At 29.2% G+C, this 18993-nt stretch overlaps 1 protein-coding gene across 4 annotated transcripts in view; it reads right to left on the bottom strand.

Moving 5' to 3' along the window:
- Positions 1-18626, bottom strand: part of LOC119610083 (protein scalloped) — a 59351-nt gene extending 40725 nt beyond the window's left edge. For all 4 annotated transcript variants that reach the window (XM_037965179.1, XM_037965180.1, XM_037965181.1 and 1 more), the window contains exons 1-2: positions 18567-18626; positions 3589-3725 (exon numbers count right to left, since the gene is read on the bottom strand). In XM_037965179.1, coding sequence (XP_037821107.1) covers positions 3589-3630 — 42 coding nt within the window. In that variant the 5' untranslated portion in view covers positions 3631-3725; positions 18567-18626. The remainder of the gene's footprint in view (positions 1-3588; positions 3726-18566) is intronic.
- Between the last annotated feature and the right edge of the window lie 367 nt (positions 18627-18993).

Below are 18993 nucleotides of genomic sequence, written 5' to 3'. Positions count from 1 at the left end.
AGTGTTACACTTATATCCTATCAAGTGTTCATACACACACACACACACACACACACACACACTCATTTATCCAACTATAGCAATCCATTGACACTGATGACAATGATGAGAAAATTTCATATGAGTATGTATTTTTTTGAGGATTTTAATTTGTATGAGAGTGTAGTATCATTGCACTTTAGAAGTAAAGAGATAGGGAGAGAAAGTGTCATACGTATGACACTTTATTAAAAAAAATTGTTGCCGTTGTACGTGAATAACATATGATACATTTTCCATCAGAGATGGTAACGTTGATGCTATTTTATATTCCAAATTTCCGTAATCCATATAATACTCAATTTATTGTATAACAGTTTAAGTATAACAGATTTGATTTCAATTTTACGTGTATAAAACATGAAACTTTTTTAATTAGAAATGGAAAAGTTGATCCGTTGAAAGATTATCATAATTGTATAACAGTTTTTCTATAAACAATATTCTGCTCAGTTTAATGTTAATTTTTTTGGTATAACAGTTATTTGTAAAAAGTTGTAGTATAACAGTTACTAACTGTTACTAACAGGTACAGAAAAGTTGATTCGTTGAAGGATTATCATAATTGTATAACAGTTTTTCTGTAAACAATATTCTGCTCAGTTTAATGTAAATTTTTTTGGTATAACAGTTATTTGTACAAAGTTGTGGTATAACAGTTACAAACAAACAAAAAAACTAACTAACTAACTAACTAACTAACTAACTAACTAACTAACTAACTAACTAACTAACTAACTAACTAACTAACTAACTAACTAACTAACTAACTAACTAACTAACTAACTAACTAACTAACTAACTAACTAACTAACTAACTAACTAACTAACTAACTAACTAACTAACTAACTAACTAACAAACTAACTAACAAACTAACTAACTAACAAACTAACTAACTAACTAACTAACTAACTAACTAACTAACTAACTAACTAACTAACTAACTAACTAACTAACTACTAACTACTAACTAACTAACTAACTAACTAACTAACTAACTAACTAACTAACTAACTAACTACTAACTAACTAACTAACTAACTACTAACTAACTAACTAACTAACTAACTAACTAACTAACTAACTAACTAACTAACTAACTAACTAACTAACTAACTAACTAACTAACTAACTAACTAACTAACTAACTAACTAACTACTAACTAACTAACTAACTAACTAACTAACTAACTAACTAACTAACTAACTAACTAACTAACTAACTAACTAACTAACTAACTAACTAACTAACTAACTAACTAACTAACTAACTAACTAACTAACTAACTAACTAACTAACTAACTAACTAACTAACTAACTAACTAACTAACTAACTAACTAACTAACTAACTAACTAACTAACTAACTAACTAACTAACTAACTAACTAACTAACTAACTAACTAACTAACTAACTAACTAACTAACTAACTAACTAACTAACTAACTAACTAACTAACTAACTAACTAACTACTAACTAACTAACTAACTAACTAACTAACTAACTAACTAACTAACTAACTAACTAACTAACTAACTAACTAACTAACTACTAACTAACTAACTAACTAACTAACTAACTAACTAACTAACTAACTAACTAACTAACTAACTAACTAACTAACTAACTAACTAACTAACTAACTAACTAACTAACTAACTAACTAACTACTAACTAACTAACTAACTAACTAACTAACTAACTAACTAACTAACTACTAACTAACTAACTAACTAACTAACTAACTACTAACTAACTAACTAACTAACTAACTAACTAACTAACTAACTAACTAACTAACTAACTAACTAACTAACTAACTAACTAACTAACTAACTAACTAACTAACTAACTAACTACTAACTAACTAACTAACTAACTAACTAACTAACTAACTAACTACTAACTAACTAACTAACTAACTAACTAACTAACTAACTAACTAACTAACTAACTAACTAACTAACTAACTAACTAACTAACTAACTAACTAACTAACTAACTAACTACTAACTAACTAACTAACTAACTAACTAACTAACTAACTAACTAACTAACTAACTAACTACTAACTAACTAACTAACTAACTAACTAACTAACTAACTAACTAACTAACTAACTAACTAACTAACTAACTAACTAACTAACTAACTAACTAACTAACTAACTAACTAACTAACTAACTAACTAACTAACTAACTAACTAACTACTAACTAACTAACTAACTACTACTAACTAACTAACTAACTAACTAACTAACTAACTAACTAACTAACTAACTAACTAACTAACTAACTAACTAACTAACTAACTAACTAACTAACTACTAACTAACTAACTAACTAACTAACTACTAACTAACTAACTAACTAACTAACTAACTAACTAATTCCCATAAACAATTTTTTGTATAACAGTTTTTTATGTAAATTTTTAAATGAAGTATAACAGTTTTTTGGTTACTTTCATTATAAAAGATATTTTTCACAAGAATTTTCTGTTACAAATTTGTACATACAGTTTCGAGTATAACAGTTTCCTATATAAAGTGTTTAATAAAAATTTTTCTTTACAACAATTTATGTATATCCAATGATCTATTAAAAATGTTCGTATAACAGTTTATTTTCAACAATATATTTAGTGTATAACAGTTTTGTTTTGCAAAAATTTTCAATATAACACATTTTTTCAAAGATATTTTCCGGTAAAACAAACTTTTTACCAAAGAAATTTACGTATAACAGTCTGTAGATGAAAATGCTATTATACTGAATATTTTATAAAATAAACCTAATAGTTTACCATCCCTGCTTTTTATACTATAAACATAAATTTATGACACTTATTGAAAATGTATGTTACACAAGTATTTTTTTATATTTTATTTCTTAATAAAGATTGAAATGATTTATGTTTTGTAGGTTTTTTTTTATTATTATTTTTTTTGCCAGAGTGATTACTGTGGGAATGATATAGGTAAATATGTTTTGCTGGAAAATATCAGGAAATATTAACAGATGTATAAAATATGGAATATGTAATAGAGTAAAGAACTGGTTTAGAAATCTAGTATATAACTTTAAATGTTACAAAATCATGGCAAAAAAAATAAATAGATTAATAGGGAAATTTTTTTAAAATTTTATTTAATTAAATAATCAAATGTTTACGTTTGAGCAGACAAAATTATACTTTTGCATATATACAATTTGTGTAATTAGTAAACGGGTTAATTTTGTAATGAAAGAAATCTGAAATGATTTCGTATGCTTAAAGTTTGGCCCGTTTGAGTATTGATAGAAAACTGAATGGATTACTATAAAAATCGGTGTAGCTCTTTATTGGAATCATAGACGAACATTATTTGCCTTTTGTATTATAATACTCATACAATTCAAAATTAATTTTATTGTTAAGTATCAGTTTATTCGATTTCAATTAAATCGATTCTGTTTTGATTAGATACCAAATTATTCTAAGATTTTATTTGTTTTAAAATAAAACCGTTAAAATTTTTATAAATCAGTTCATTATACTTACATCACTCATATCGCCGACATCTAAATTTTTACTATCTACCATACTGCCATTTGAGTCAGCCGGTCCGAGCGAACTCGGATGGCCGGCACTCACTGGCGTCCACGGTGAGGTTATAGTGCCAGGGCCAACTATACCGTCTGAAAAAAAGGAAACGAAATGAAAGGGAAATTAGTAAAATTAGACAAAACTTCAAAATGAAAAAAAAAAAAATATATATGACTATACTTTAGTCAAAACTATAAACTAGACTATTGCCAAGACTGGACTATAGTCAAGAATATAGTACATAGCCAAGACTATGGTACATTGACAAGACTAAAGACTCAACTAGATTAGACCATAATCAAGACTGGAATATTTTGGAATATTTTCTGGAATATTTTCAAGACTACAGAATGGACTAAATACAAAACTATATATTAGACTATAGTCAAGACTATAATCAGGACTATAGATTAAACTATAGTCAAGACAATAGCTTAGACTATAGATTAAACTATAGTCAAGACTATAAATTAGACTACAGTCAAGACTATAGATTAGACTATAGCCAAGACTATAGATTAGACTATAGTCAAGACTATAGATTAGACTATAGTCAAACCTATAGATTAGACTATAGTCAAACCTATAGATTAGACTACATTCTAGACTATGGATTAGACTATAGTCAAGACTATAGATTAGACTATAGTTAAGGCTATAGATTAGACTATACTCAAGACTGTAGATTAGACTATAGCCAAGACTATAGATTAGACTGGAATATTTTCAAGACTACAGAATGGACTAAATACAAAACTATAGATTAGACTATAGTCAAGACTATAATCAGGACTATAGATTAGACTATAGTCAAGACAATAGCTTAGACTATAGTCAAGACTATAGATTAAACTATAGTCAAGACTATAAAATAGACTACAGTCAAGACTATAGATTAGACTACAGTCAAGACTATAGATTAGACTATAGCCAAGACTATAGATTAGACTATAGTCAAGACTATAGATTAGACTATAGTCAAGACTATAGATTAGACTATAGTCAAACCTATAGATTAGACTACAGTCTAGACTATGGATTAGACTATAGTCAAAACTATAGATTAGACTATAGTTAAGACTATAGATTAGACTATACTCAAGACTGTAGATTAGACTATAGCCAAGACTATAGATTAGACTATAGTCAAGACTACAGATTAGACTATAAACAAAACTATAGATTAGACTATAGACAAGACTCTAGATTGGACTGTAGTCAAGACTATAGTGAAGACTATAGACTATAGTCACGACTATAGATTAGACTATAGTCAAGACTATAGCCAAGACTATAGATTAGACTATAGTCAAGACTATAGATTTGACTATGTCAGACTATAGTTTAGACCATAGTCAAAACTATAGATTAGACTATAGGTTAGACTACAGTCCGGTTAATTAATAGCAAATGAGAATTGTTCTAATTTTTGATATGAATTGGTATAAAAATTAATAAATTTTGAAGATTTAAAAAATGTTTCCTCAATAAGTGAACACCCTTAATCTTCGTGTTGATGACACTTTTTGAAAACCTCATAAACAAATAAACAATTACAAGTGACAGGGACTGCAGGCAGCATCATTCAACACCAAACAACCAACAATGTTTAATATTTATGCCAAAAAATACTAACAAATAAAGGGTGTTCCAAAAAAACACAGTTATTTAAAACAAAATACTACAACATTTTCAAAGTATATTCCATCACTTGTCAAAGTAAGACAAAGTCCCTCCAAAACAAAAGTAAAACCAAAAAACTAGTTTTTCATCTAATTTTTATAACACCCTGTTTCTTTATATATACAGACATGCAGATCTTTGCAATATACATATTCAAAATTTTTATACTATTAAGACCCAAAAACAAATCTACAACAAACCAAAATCATCATATAAAAACTTTTGTGGTATTTTTGTTGTTATATTTATGCATACTAGCGTGACAAATGTAAATACAGAAAAAAGTGTTTTTTTGACACAACATCGAGTTTTGAGCATGGTGCACAAATAATCTACAAACACCTAAACTTTAATAGAAAATTTTAAGCCCTAAATAAAAAAATTCAACAGCATAGATGCACAATTTTGTGCATTCAAAATGTTTTATGAGCTTTAAAAAAAAAAAAAAAAAAAAACAGAGCAAAAATAACTGCGATCAAATTGCAACTAATTTCAACCACATACATTTTTTTGCTGAAAATAATGGTTTTGGTTTTATTACAATTTTTCACAGTTTTATAACACATTTTAAAATACTGAGATTACAACATTTATCACTAAAAATGTCCACGATAAATACCAGAAACAAATTGTTGCATTTTAATCATTCAAAAGTTGTCATCTAGTGAATCTGGAGAAAGAAGGACAGGCGTTGTTGGTGCAGATAAAATATTATGATGCAAAAGAGAGTCTATTAACGATTTGTTACAGTTTTAAGTGGGAGTTGATGAAAAATTGTTATGAGTTCTTTATGGCGTATTGTTGAGAGACAATTGAACTTTTAGGGAAAATTTTACAAAAAAAATATGCAGTCAGACTAGACTATAAACTAGACTATAAATTAGACTATAGACTAGACTATAGACTAGACTATAGACTAGACTATAGACTAGACTATAGACTGGACTATAGACTAGACTATAGACTGGACTATAGACTAGACTATAGACTAGACTATAGACTAGACTATAGACTAGACTATAGACTAGACTATAGACTAGACTATAGACTAGACTATAGACTAGACTATAGACTAGACTATAGACTAGACTATAGACTAGACTATAGACTAGACTATAGACTAGACTATAGACTAGACTATAGACTAGACTATAGACTAGACTATAGACTAGACTATAGACTAGACTATAGACTACTATAGACTAGACTATAGACTAGACTATAGACTAGACTATATAGACTAGACTATAGACTAGACTATAGACTAGACTATAGACTAGACTATAGACTAGACTATAGACTAGACTATAGACTAGACTATAGACTAGACTATAGACTAGACTATAGACTAGACTATAGACTAGACTATAGACTAGACTATAGACTAGACTATAGACTAGACTATAGACTAGACTATAGACTAGACTATAGACTAGACTATAGACTAGACTATAGACTAGACTATAGACTAGACTATAGACTAGACTATAGACTAGACTATAGACTAGACTATAGACTAGACTATAGACTAGACTATAGACTAGACTATAGACTAGACTATAGACTAGACTATAGACTAGACTATAGACTAGACTATAGACTAGACTATAGACTAGACTATAGACTAGACTATAGACTAGACTATAGACTAGACTATAGACTAGACTATAGACTAGACTATAGACTAGACTATAGACTAGACTATAGACTAGACTATAGACTAGACTATAGACTAGACTATAGACTAGACTATAGACTAGACTATAGACTAGACTATAGACTAGACTATAGACTAGACTATAGACTAGACTATAGACTAGACTATAGACTAGACTATAGACTAGACTATAGACTATACTAGACTAGACTAGACTATAGACTAGACTATAGACTAGACTATAGACTAGACTATAGACTAGACTATAGACTAGACTATAGACTAGACTATAGACTAGACTATAGACTAGACTATAGACTAGACTATAGACTAGACTATAGACTAGACTATAGACCAGACTATAGACTAGACTATAGACTAGACTATAGACTAGACTAGACTAGACTATAGACTAGACTATAGACTAGACTATAGACTAGACTATAGACTAGACTATAGACTAGACTATAGACTAGACTATAGACTAGACTATAGACTAGACTATAGACTAGACTATAGACTAGACTATAGACCAGACTATAGACTAGACTATAGACTAGACTATAGACTGGACTACAGACTAGATTATAGACTGGACCACAGACTAGACTTTAGACTGGATTGTAGACTAGACTATAGACAAGACAAGTCAAGATTAGACTTTTTTGGTTATTTTTACTCAAAATCCCTGTAAAACATTGAAATTGTTTAATTTGTTTTAGTTTCTTTTAACTATTTAATTTTCACAAAATCAATTTTTGTGCTTTACTATTATGTTAACTAAAAGTTTAATTAAATCTAATTTAAATAATTTTTTTTTTCTTTTTGTCAAACTAACTTTTAGCAGAGTTTTGCTTTGATTTTGTTATATTTTTGATTTTATTAACAATATTCATTATTTATTAATGAATATTTGAAATTTTTGCTTTGAGTAAATTTTTTTTTTTTTGTAATTTTATCATTTGATTTTGTGGTTGTTTTGATAAATTTAGTTAGGAGCTTTAATAAAAAAAATTAAAGTTCTATTTAAATTTTAAATGAATATAATAAAAATACAACAATTTAATTAAAATGGTATTTAAATTTAAATTTTAAAATTAAATATCTAAAATAAAATTAAACTCTAATAAAAAAGTACTTAAATATTAAAAAGCACCTAAAAATATACTCTCATTTCGAGATGTCTGGCTATTAAGAGCTGGAAGGACCAATTCCTTTATAAAGTTAAAGTTATGTAGTAAATGCCTTTAATATTATGCACAACTGAATTTAATAAAAAATTTATTTTTATTTTTGCAATTATCTTTCCCAAGAGTCTATTGTTGTCTTTCCATTGTTTAATAAAACGTTTGAAAAACATTATAACGACCCCTTTAACTTAATAAAGAAAGAAAAAAATCAATTTACTTTTTTATATATCACTGCTTTCAGATGTGTTTTGCTTGGATTGGGAAGAAAAGGACACATGTCCCTTTTCTGCAAATGTTTTTTACGCTTCAAATACATAATTAAATTTATATTAAAAAACGTTAAATGGAAATTGAAAAATAAAAAACAAACAAATACCCAAAATACACAAAAACTCAAGTGCTAAACACCCTTCATTACAGAAATCATATGAAAAAAATCACCCTCGTAGTTTCGAAATGAATAGACACGTAGTCGTCTTGTCAATTCAATCATTACCCAGCAAAAAATATTTGATGTCATACTTTACAAACCACATCTTAATCACATCTTAAAATGCGATTTCATATTTTTCACTTTTATAAACCAAATATTTCCTTACAAATGAAACCCCAGTTAAAAGTGAGGAAAGAGATGTGGAAAAGTCATTACAAATAACATATTTGAAGTACATCATGATTTGGTGAAAGAGTAGTGAAATTTACATAAGCGTGTCATTAAGAGAATGTGTTTTATTTTTGACATCCAAATATCGGATTTTTACTGCTTCTAAAAATAAGATCAGATGTAGTTCAAAGCTGCCAAAAATGAACAACATCCCTCCAATGACACGCTAATGTAAAATTCATAGGTTTTACACCCGAATTTGAAGCACTTCGGGTTACTAGTTGTGATGAAAATTCTACATCTTTTTCCACACTTTTTTTGCTGGGTAATATCTTTGCTCATCATCAGTTTTAGTGTCAGATTTCATCATTTACAAATGATTTTTTATAAAAATAGTTTTAATGGATAAAAGCATTGAACTTAGAATGTAGTTGTAATTGTTAAAGTTGATATTGTCAGGACTGTAGACTGTAGATATTGTCAATGCAATAGTTGAGACTACAGACTGGACTATAGCAATGACTAAAGATCAGACTGCTTAAATGTACAGTCAACTCAAAACATCCGACTATAGATCAGACCATAGTCTAGAGAATACAACTGATTTGACTATAGTCAAGAATATAGATTGCTTTATAGACAAGCATATAATTTGTAATACATATAGTCAAAATATAGTCAAGACCCTAGACATGATTATAGTCAAGACCACGGACTATAAATCTGACTATAGTCACGTACTAGACTATAGTTAAGACAATACACAGGACTATTTTTAGATTGGATTATATTCGATATTAGGACTAGACTACAGACGAAACTAAAACTAGACTAAAGAGACTATAGACTGAAATATTACCAAGATTAGAGTAAATATCGAATTTGACTGAAATGCATAAAAATAACTTCTTTTTTAAGGTGAACAATCGCTTTTCGACATTTTTCAAAATTTCCCAGAAACCTGTTTTTTTATTATTTATAAATAAACAATATTTTCTTTTTTTAATTAAATTAACATAAACACCTTTTTTTCGTGTAAAGCCCAAAACCCAAAAATATATAATTTTCTCACTCAATCACATTTATTATTCTATATATTTTTTGTGTAAATTTTATATATATTTTTTGCCATTAAAAATTCATAATTTATTTGTTTTGTTTTTATAATTTTTGTTGTTGTTTAATTATTTTTTTTTTTTTCTGTTTATAAACATTAATATGGTTGTTTCTTCTTCTTCTTTTCCACGTTTATTAATCGTGTTTATTTTTATTTAAAAATTCAAAAATATATAAATAATTTAATTTTAAAACGTAAATTTTTGAAATTCTTTTGTTCTGTCACATCAGCAGTATTTTCTGTCATACGCAACAACAACAATGAATTGAATTTTTCTTTAGCACTTTGGGTTTTTTAGGCATTTTACCTGATTTTTGTTGTTGTAAATGTTTAACTAATAAATGCTTTTTTTAATTTAATTCCATAAACGTTTTTAATCAATGTGTTGTTTTTAACTGTTTTTTTTGTGAATTTTTCTTTAAAATTAAAATACTCGTCTTGTGTTGTAAGTTGAGATCTTCTGGATGGGAGGGCAGTTAATTAAAAGACTTAACTGTTGGTCAAAAAAAGAAAGTCTATAGTCTATAGTCTAGTCTATAGTCTAGTCTATAGTCTAGTCTATAGTCTAGTCTATAGTCTAGTCTATAGTCTAGTCTATAGTCTAGTCTCTAGTTTAGTCTATAGTCTAGTCTAGTCTAGACTAGTCTAGTCTATAGACTAGACTATAGACTAGACTAGACTATAGACTAGACTATAGAATAATCTATAGTCTAGTCTATAGTCTAGTCTATAGTCTAGTCTATAGTCTAGTCTATAGTCTAGTCTATAGTCTAGTCTATAGTCTAGTCTATAGTCTAGTCTATAGTCTAGTCTATAGTCTAGTCTATAGTCTAGTCTATAGTCTAGTCTATAGTCTAGTCTATAGTCTAGTCTATAGTCTAGTCTATAGTCTAGTCTATAGTCAAGTCTATAGTCAAATCTATAGTCTAGTCTATAGTCTAGTCTAGTCTAGTCTAGTCTAGTCTATAGTCTAGTCTATAGTCTAGTCTATAGTCTAGTCTATAGTCTAGTCAATAGTCTAGTCTATAGTCTAGTCTATAGTCTAGTCCTAGTCTATAGTCTAGTCTATAGTCTAGTCTATAGTCTAGTCTATAGTCTAGTCTATAGTCTAGTCTATAGTTAGTCTATAGTCTAGTCTATAGTCTAGTCTATAGTCTAGTTCTAGTCTATAGTCTAGTCTATAGTCTAGTCTATAGTCTAGTCTATAGTCTAGTCTATAGTCTAGTCTATAGTCTAGTCTATAGTCTAGTCTATAGTCTAGTCTATAGTCTAGTCTATAGTCTAGTCTATAGTCTAGTCTATAGTCCTATAGTCTAGTCTATAGTCTAGTCTATAGTCTAGTCTATAGTCTAGTCTATAGTCTAGTCTATAGTCTAGTCTATAGTCTAGTATAGTCTAGTCTATAGTCTAGTCTATAGTCTAGTCTATAGTCTAGTCTATAGTCTAGTCTATAGTCTAGTCTATAGTCTAGTCTATAGTCTAGTCTATAGTCTAGTCTATAGTCTAGTCTATAGTCTAGTCTATAGTCTAGTCTATAGTCTAGTCTATAGTCTAGTCTATAGTCTAGTCTATAGTCTAGTCTATAGTCTAGTCTATAGTCTAGTCTATAGTCTAGTCTATAGTCTAGTCTATAGTCTAGTCTATAGTCTAGTCTATAGTCTAGTCTATAGTCTAGTCTATAGTCTAGTCTAGGCTAGTCTAGGTCTATAGTCTAGTCTAGAGTCTAGTCTATAGTCTAGTCTATAGTCTAGTCTCATAGTCTAGTCCGATAGTCTAGTCGATAGTCGAGTTCTATAGTCTAGTCTATAGTCCTAGTCTATAGTCTAGTCTATAGTCTATTATAGTCGAGTCTATAGTCTAGTCTATAGGTCTAGTCTATAGTCCGAGTCTATAGTCTAGTCTAATAGTCTAGTCTTAAGTCGAGTCTAATAGTCTAGTCTATAGTCTAGGTTCTAGAGTCTAGTCTATAGTCTAGTCTATAGTTCTAGTCTATAGTCCTAGTCTATAGTCTAGTCTATAGTCTAGCTATAGTCTAGTCTATAGTCTAGTCTATAGTCTAGTCTATAGTCTATTCTATAGTCTAGTCTAATAGTCTAGTCTATAGTCTAGTCTATAGTCTAGTCTATAGGCTAGTCTATAGTCTAGTCTATAGTCTAGTCTATAGTCTAGTCTATAGTCGAGTCTATAGTCTAGTCTATTAGTCTAGTCTATAGTCTATCTATAGTCTAGTCTATAGTCTAGTCTATAGGCTAAGTCTATAGTCCGAGTCTACAGTCTAGTCTAGTCTATAGTCTAGTCTATAGTCTAGTCTATAGTCCTAGTCTATAGTCTATAGTCTATCTATAGTCTAGTCTATAGTCCTAGTCTATAGTCTAGTCTATAGTCTAGTCTATAGTCTAGTCTATAGTCTAGTCTATAGTCTAGTCTATAGTCTAGTCTATAGTCTAGTCTATAGTCTAGTCTATAGTCTAGTCTATAGTCTAGTCTATAGTCTAGTCTATAGTCTAGTCTATAGTCTAGTCTATAGTCTAGTCTATAGTCTAGTCTATAGTCTAGTCTATAGTCTAGTCTATAGTCCTAGTCTATAGTCTAGTCATAGTCTAGTCTAGTCAGTCTATAGTCTATAGTCTAGTCTAATAGTTTTTTATATTTATAGTCTTATCTATAGTCTAATCAGTTGTCTAATATATTTATATAGCATTATCTATAGTCTAGTCTTTAGTCTAGTCTATAGTCTATAGTCCAGTCTAAAGCCTAGCCTTTTCTTGCCTTTGCGCCCACATTGTGTTTTTTGCATGGTTTTCCTTTAAAACACTTCAGTTTTGCATATAAATAAACAATTTTCAACATAATTTCTTAAAACTTTGTAATTCTATTTATAAATATTTAATATATATTTGTTTTGACCAATTTGGCTAAAAAACAAAAACACTTAACAGCTAGATTCATATACATAAATACGTACGTAGTAATAGTTAAACAATTTAGCATACATAATTTAAAAAAAAAAAAAAAATTGTGGCGCCCAAGTTTGTAGCAAAAACTAGAAGCGAAAAATAGCAAAATATATGAACAAAAAATTGTAACTGACCAAAGCCATAATTCTTAAAGAAAACTAAAAAAGAATTACACATAAGAAGAGCATGAGTACGAGGAGTCCATTTGATATAAACAATATAAATGTTTAAAAGTACTTTTTGTTCGACAAAAAAAAAAGCAACAAACTGGGAATACTAAATATAGACAGACGTGTGCAATATGTTGAGTGTTAAAAATACGAAAATAATTTATTCATTAGACCAACTTACTGCTGGTTGGTTTGGTTGGTTTTCTTGATTCGTAGAGTGGTTGTAAGAAGTTGTGTGTGAGTTGAATGAATTGGGCTCCCAACAAAAGTACAAAAAGAAAGAGTCTTGATAAAAAATTCTTACAAAATATTATGTACAATGTGGGGGACTTCTTTAATATTTTTTTTTTTTTGTTGATTTTCATTGAATATGAAAAATAAATTTGTAATATTCATTTTTAGCATTTTAAATTTATTAATATCTTTTCTTCACGATTTTCTTTTACACATTTTCCCTCATAAAGTCATACATCATTGTCACACACTTGCTGACAAAGCGTCAGAATTATTTTACCCAAAAAAAAAACAACAATTCATACTAGTTGTACTTTAAACTTGTGTTTATTAAACATTTTATTATGAGATTTTTTGTTAAAGGAAAATATTGCAGAAAACTTTAATTTTAGGGGATTTGTAAGGCCGAGGATTATTGTGTTGACTTTAGCCTATAGTCTAGTGCATATTCTAGTATATAGTATAGTCTATAATGTAGTCTAGAGCCTTACGTTTAGTCTAGTCTGCAGTCTATACTCCAGTCCAGTATATAGCAAAGTCTATAGTCTAGTCCATTGACTACACTATGGGCTAACCTATAGACTATGCCATAGGCTGGACAATATTCTAGACTAAAGACTAGACTATAGACTACACTATAGACTACACTATAGACTAGACTATAGACTAAACTATAGACTACACTATAGACTAGACTATTGACTAGACTATAGACTAAACTATAGACTAGACTATAGACTACACTATAGACTAGACTATAGACTACACTATAGACTAGACTATAGACTACACTATAGAATAAACTACAGACTAGACTATAGACTAGACTATAGACTAGACTATAGACTAGACTATAGACTAGACTATAGACTAGACTATAGCCTAAACTATAGACTAGACTATAGACTACACTATAGACTAGACTACAGACTAAAGTATAGACTAGACTATAGACTAGACTATAGACTACACTATAGACTAGACTACAGACTAAAGTATAGACTAGACTACAGACTAGACTAATAGACTAGACTATAGACTAGACTATAGACTAGACTATAGACTAGACTATAGACTAGACTATAGACTAGACTATAGACTAGACTATAGACTAGACTATAGACTAGACTAGACTATAGACTAGACTATAGACTAGACTATAGACTAGACTATAGACTAGACTATAGACTAGACTATAGACTAGACTATAGACTAGACTATAGACTAGACTATAGACTAGACTATAGACTAGACTATAGACTAGACTATAGACTAGACTATAGACTAGACTATAGACTAGACTAAAGACTAGACTATAGACTAGACTATAGACTAGACTATAGACTAGACTATAGACTAGACTAGACTATAGACTAGACTATAGACTAGACTATAGACTAGACTATAGACTAGACTATAGACTAGACTATAGACTAGACTATAGACTAGACTATAGACTAGACTATAGACTAGACTATAGACTAGACTATAGACTAGACTATAGACTAGACTATAGACTAGACTATAGACTAGACTATAGACTAGACTATAGACTAGACTATAGACTAGACTATAGACTAGACTATAGACTAGACTATAGACTAGACTATAGACTAGACTATAGACTAGACTATAGACTAGACTATAGACTAGACTATAGACTAGACTATAGACTAGACTATAGACTAGACTATAGACTAGACTATAGACTAGACTATAGACTAGACTATAGACTAGACTATAGACTAGACTATAGACTAGACTATAGACTAGACTATAGACTAGACTATAGACTAGACTATAGACTAGACTATAGACTAGACTATAGACTAGAATATAGACTAGACTATAGACTAGAATATAGACTAGACTATAGACTAGACTATAGACTAGACTATAGACTAGACTATAGACTAGACTATAGACTAGACTATAGACTAGACTATAGACTATATATAGACTAGACTATATATAGACTAGACTATAGACTAGACTATATAGACTAGACTATAGACTAGACTATATATAGACTAGACTATAGACTAGACTATAGACTAGACTATAGACTAGAATATAGACTAGACTATAGACTAAAATATAGACTAGACTATAGACTAGACTATAGACTAGACTATAGACTAGACTATAGACTAGACTATAGACTAGACTATAGACTAGACTATAGACTAGACTATAGACTAGACTATAGACTAGACTATAGACTAGACTATAGACTAGACTATAGACTAGACTATAGACTAGACTATAGACTAGACTATAGACTAGACTATAGACTAGACTATAGACTAGACTATAGACTAGACTATAGACTAGACTATAGACTAGACTATAGACTAGACTATAGACTAGACTATAGACTAGACTATAGACTAGACTATAGACTAGACTATAGACTAGACTATAGACTAGACTATAGACTAGACTATAGACTAGACTATAGACTAGACTATAGACTAGACTATAGACTAGACTATAGACTAGACTATAGACTAGACTATAGACTAGACTATAGGCTAGACTATAGACTAGACTATAGACTAGACTATAGACTAGACTATAGACTAGACTATAGACTAGACTATAGACTAGACTATAGACTAGACTATAGACTAGACTATAGACTAGACTATAGACTAGACTATAGACTAGACTATAGACTAGACTATAGACTAGACTATAGACTAGACTATAGACTAGACTATAGACTAGACTATAGACTAGACTATAGACTAGACTATAGACTAGACTATAGACTAGACTACAGACTAGACTATAGACTAGACTATAGACTAGACTATAGACTAGACTATAGACTAGACTATAGACTAGACTATAGACTAGACTATAGACTAGACTATAGACTAGACTATAGACTAGACTATAGACTAGACTATAGACTAGACTATAGACTAGACTATAGACTAGACTATAGACTAGACTATAGACTAGACTATAGACTAGACTATAGACTAGACTATAGACTAGACTATAGACTAGACTATAGACTAGACTATAGACTAGACTATAGACTAGACTATAGACTAGACTATAGACTAGACTATAGACTAGACTATAGACTAGACTATAGACTAGACTATAGACTAGACTATAGACTAGACTATAGACTAGACTATAGACTAGACTATAGACTAGACTATAGACTAGACTTTAGACTAGACTATAGACTAGACTATAGACTAGACTATAGACTAGACTATAGACTAGACTATAGACTAGACTATAGACTAGACTATAGACTAGACTATAGACTAGACTATAGACTAGACTATAGACTAGACTATAGACTAGACTATAGACTAGACTATAGACTAGAATATAGACTAGACTATAGACTAGAATATAGACTAGACTATAGACTAGACTATAGACTAGACTATAGACTAGACTATAGACTATATATAGACTAGACTATATATAGACTAGACTATAGACTAGACTATAGACTAGAATATAGACTAGACTATAGACTAGAATATAGACTAGACTATAGACTAGACTATAGACTAGACTATAGACTAGACTAGACTAGACTATAAACTAGACTGTAGACTAGACTATAGACTAGACTATAGACTAGACTATAGACTAGACTATAGACTAGACTATAGACAAAAGCAAATTTATTAGAATCTTTTCTAAATTTAAAATTTCAAGACAAGAAAGTAAATTAACAACTGCTGAGGCGAAAAAGTACTACTGGAGTTGGGAGTTGAAGTTTTATTATTTAGTTGCCACCTGTCAAAATATTTAAAATTTTGTTTATTTTTAATAAAAAATTTTCTCACACTTTATTAGTTCTTCTCCTAACTGTCAAACAGTGCAAAACTGTGAATAGCCTTAATGTATTTTCTTCTTTATGTTTATAAATTTTTCATTCATAATTATCAAGTTATTAACCTAAACATTTCATAAAAACGTGTTTTACATATTTAATGAATCCAAAACAATAAAAAAAATTACTACATTTTCGAGTATATTCACCAATCGTTCGTTGTTATTGGTTGGACTTGCGATACAAATGCGTATTAATGTCTCGCCACATTGCGTTTTAATACTTTATTGTGTTGTTTTAACTTTATTATGCCAAAAAACAAAAACAAAAGTAAATAATTGTTTAAACAATAACCCAACCAATCTATATACCCTTTTTAAGTTTTGGGGCCTTCTGTAAAGAGTTTATTCGTGTATGGCCTCATTTTCTTTTAAGTGATTGTAATTTGTAAATTACAAGGCGCGTAGATTGATGTCGATATTAAAATTTTATATTTATATTTGCTATAATTAGTAAGTAGAATTTTTAAAGGTTCAGGATTTTATTTTTATTAAATCCGCACACCTGTCAATAAACTAATCAATATATACTTAGTATATATAAACTGTAAAAATTTTTAAATTAACTATTTTGAATTTTAACTCATCACATCAAATTGCATCTAAATCCATTTTTAACTTGCACTTTCAAAATTATCTACTCATAAGTATTAGCCCATGGATTAGTCATTAGATTCGTCAATAAACAAGTGCATTTAGTCAATAGACTGGTCCATAGACTAGTCCGTTGTCTCTCTATGGACTAAATAATAGAATAGTCTATAAACTAGACTACTCTGTAGAATAGCCTAGTTTGTAGACTAGACCATATACTGGGCTGTATATTAGACCATGAATTAATCTTTCGACGTGACCATAGACTAGTGTAAAGACTAGACTATTCCATAGACTTTTCAGTAGACTAAGATAATAGTCTATTGAAAGGTCATATACTTTACGTGACCATAGATTAGTGAAAGGCTAGACTATTCCATAGATTAGACAATAGACTATTCTATGGACAAGTCTATATATTAGACATCAGAGAAGTGTATTATCTAGTCCATTGAAAAGTCCGTATACATATCCAAAGACTAATTCAAGGGGTAGTCTACAATTGTCTATAGACTAGACAGGAGACTAAAGAATATATATTGATCCAAAGGCAGTTTTATATATTCAGAAAAAATAACTTGAAAATTTAACACGGATCGTCTAATAAATTATACAATTTTGATGTAATCGGTCCGTTATCAAATCCTGTGATCGTGCAAACTCTCTTATATAGGGCTCTAGGCCTCATATGTTTAATAACAACTGCTTCCTCCTCACAATCAGCATCGTAGCATTGTATCGTTATATATCGCTATTACCTTTTCGATTTGCCAATTCTGAATTGGACTAATAATATCTTTACCTTTATTACTCTATTTAAAACTATATATGTTTATATATATTTTCCAACTTACCGGCCAAGGCCTTAAATTCCTCAAGATAATCCAAATTTTTGTGTAACGGCGCCACTTTGGTGCCGTGATTTTCACTTTTAAGAAAAATTTTGATAAATTTTCAAAACACACAGAATTAAGAAAAAGGGCACTATTTTTCACAATAAATTAAATTTTTTAAGATTAATTTTTTTTTTAATTGGAAAAGATTTAATAAATAAAAATCTTTTATATCAAAAGTATTTTATATTTATAATTAACGCAAACAAACATTTAGTAACACCAAACATTTAGGTTAAAAATTCAAAATTTTATAAAATGAAAATGCTCATAGAGTAAGTAGTTGTAGTTGTTTTGTTATAAAATTTAACGGCGATTTCAAATATTTTAAAAGGCAGCAGCTGCTTTTCAAAATAAAACGTTTACAAATATGTATTACAGGGGTGGA

The sequence above is a fragment of the Lucilia sericata genome, unplaced genomic scaffold, assembly GCF_015586225.1.
Source record: "Lucilia sericata isolate MDLA Ls3-8-SP2 unplaced genomic scaffold, ASM1558622v1 Contig001114F_arrow, whole genome shotgun sequence".
In the NCBI taxonomy this organism is placed as follows: Eukaryota; Metazoa; Arthropoda; class Insecta; order Diptera; family Calliphoridae; genus Lucilia; species Lucilia sericata.
Note: the sequence above shows the minus strand (reverse complement) of the source record. Positions and strands in the feature narration are given on the sequence as shown.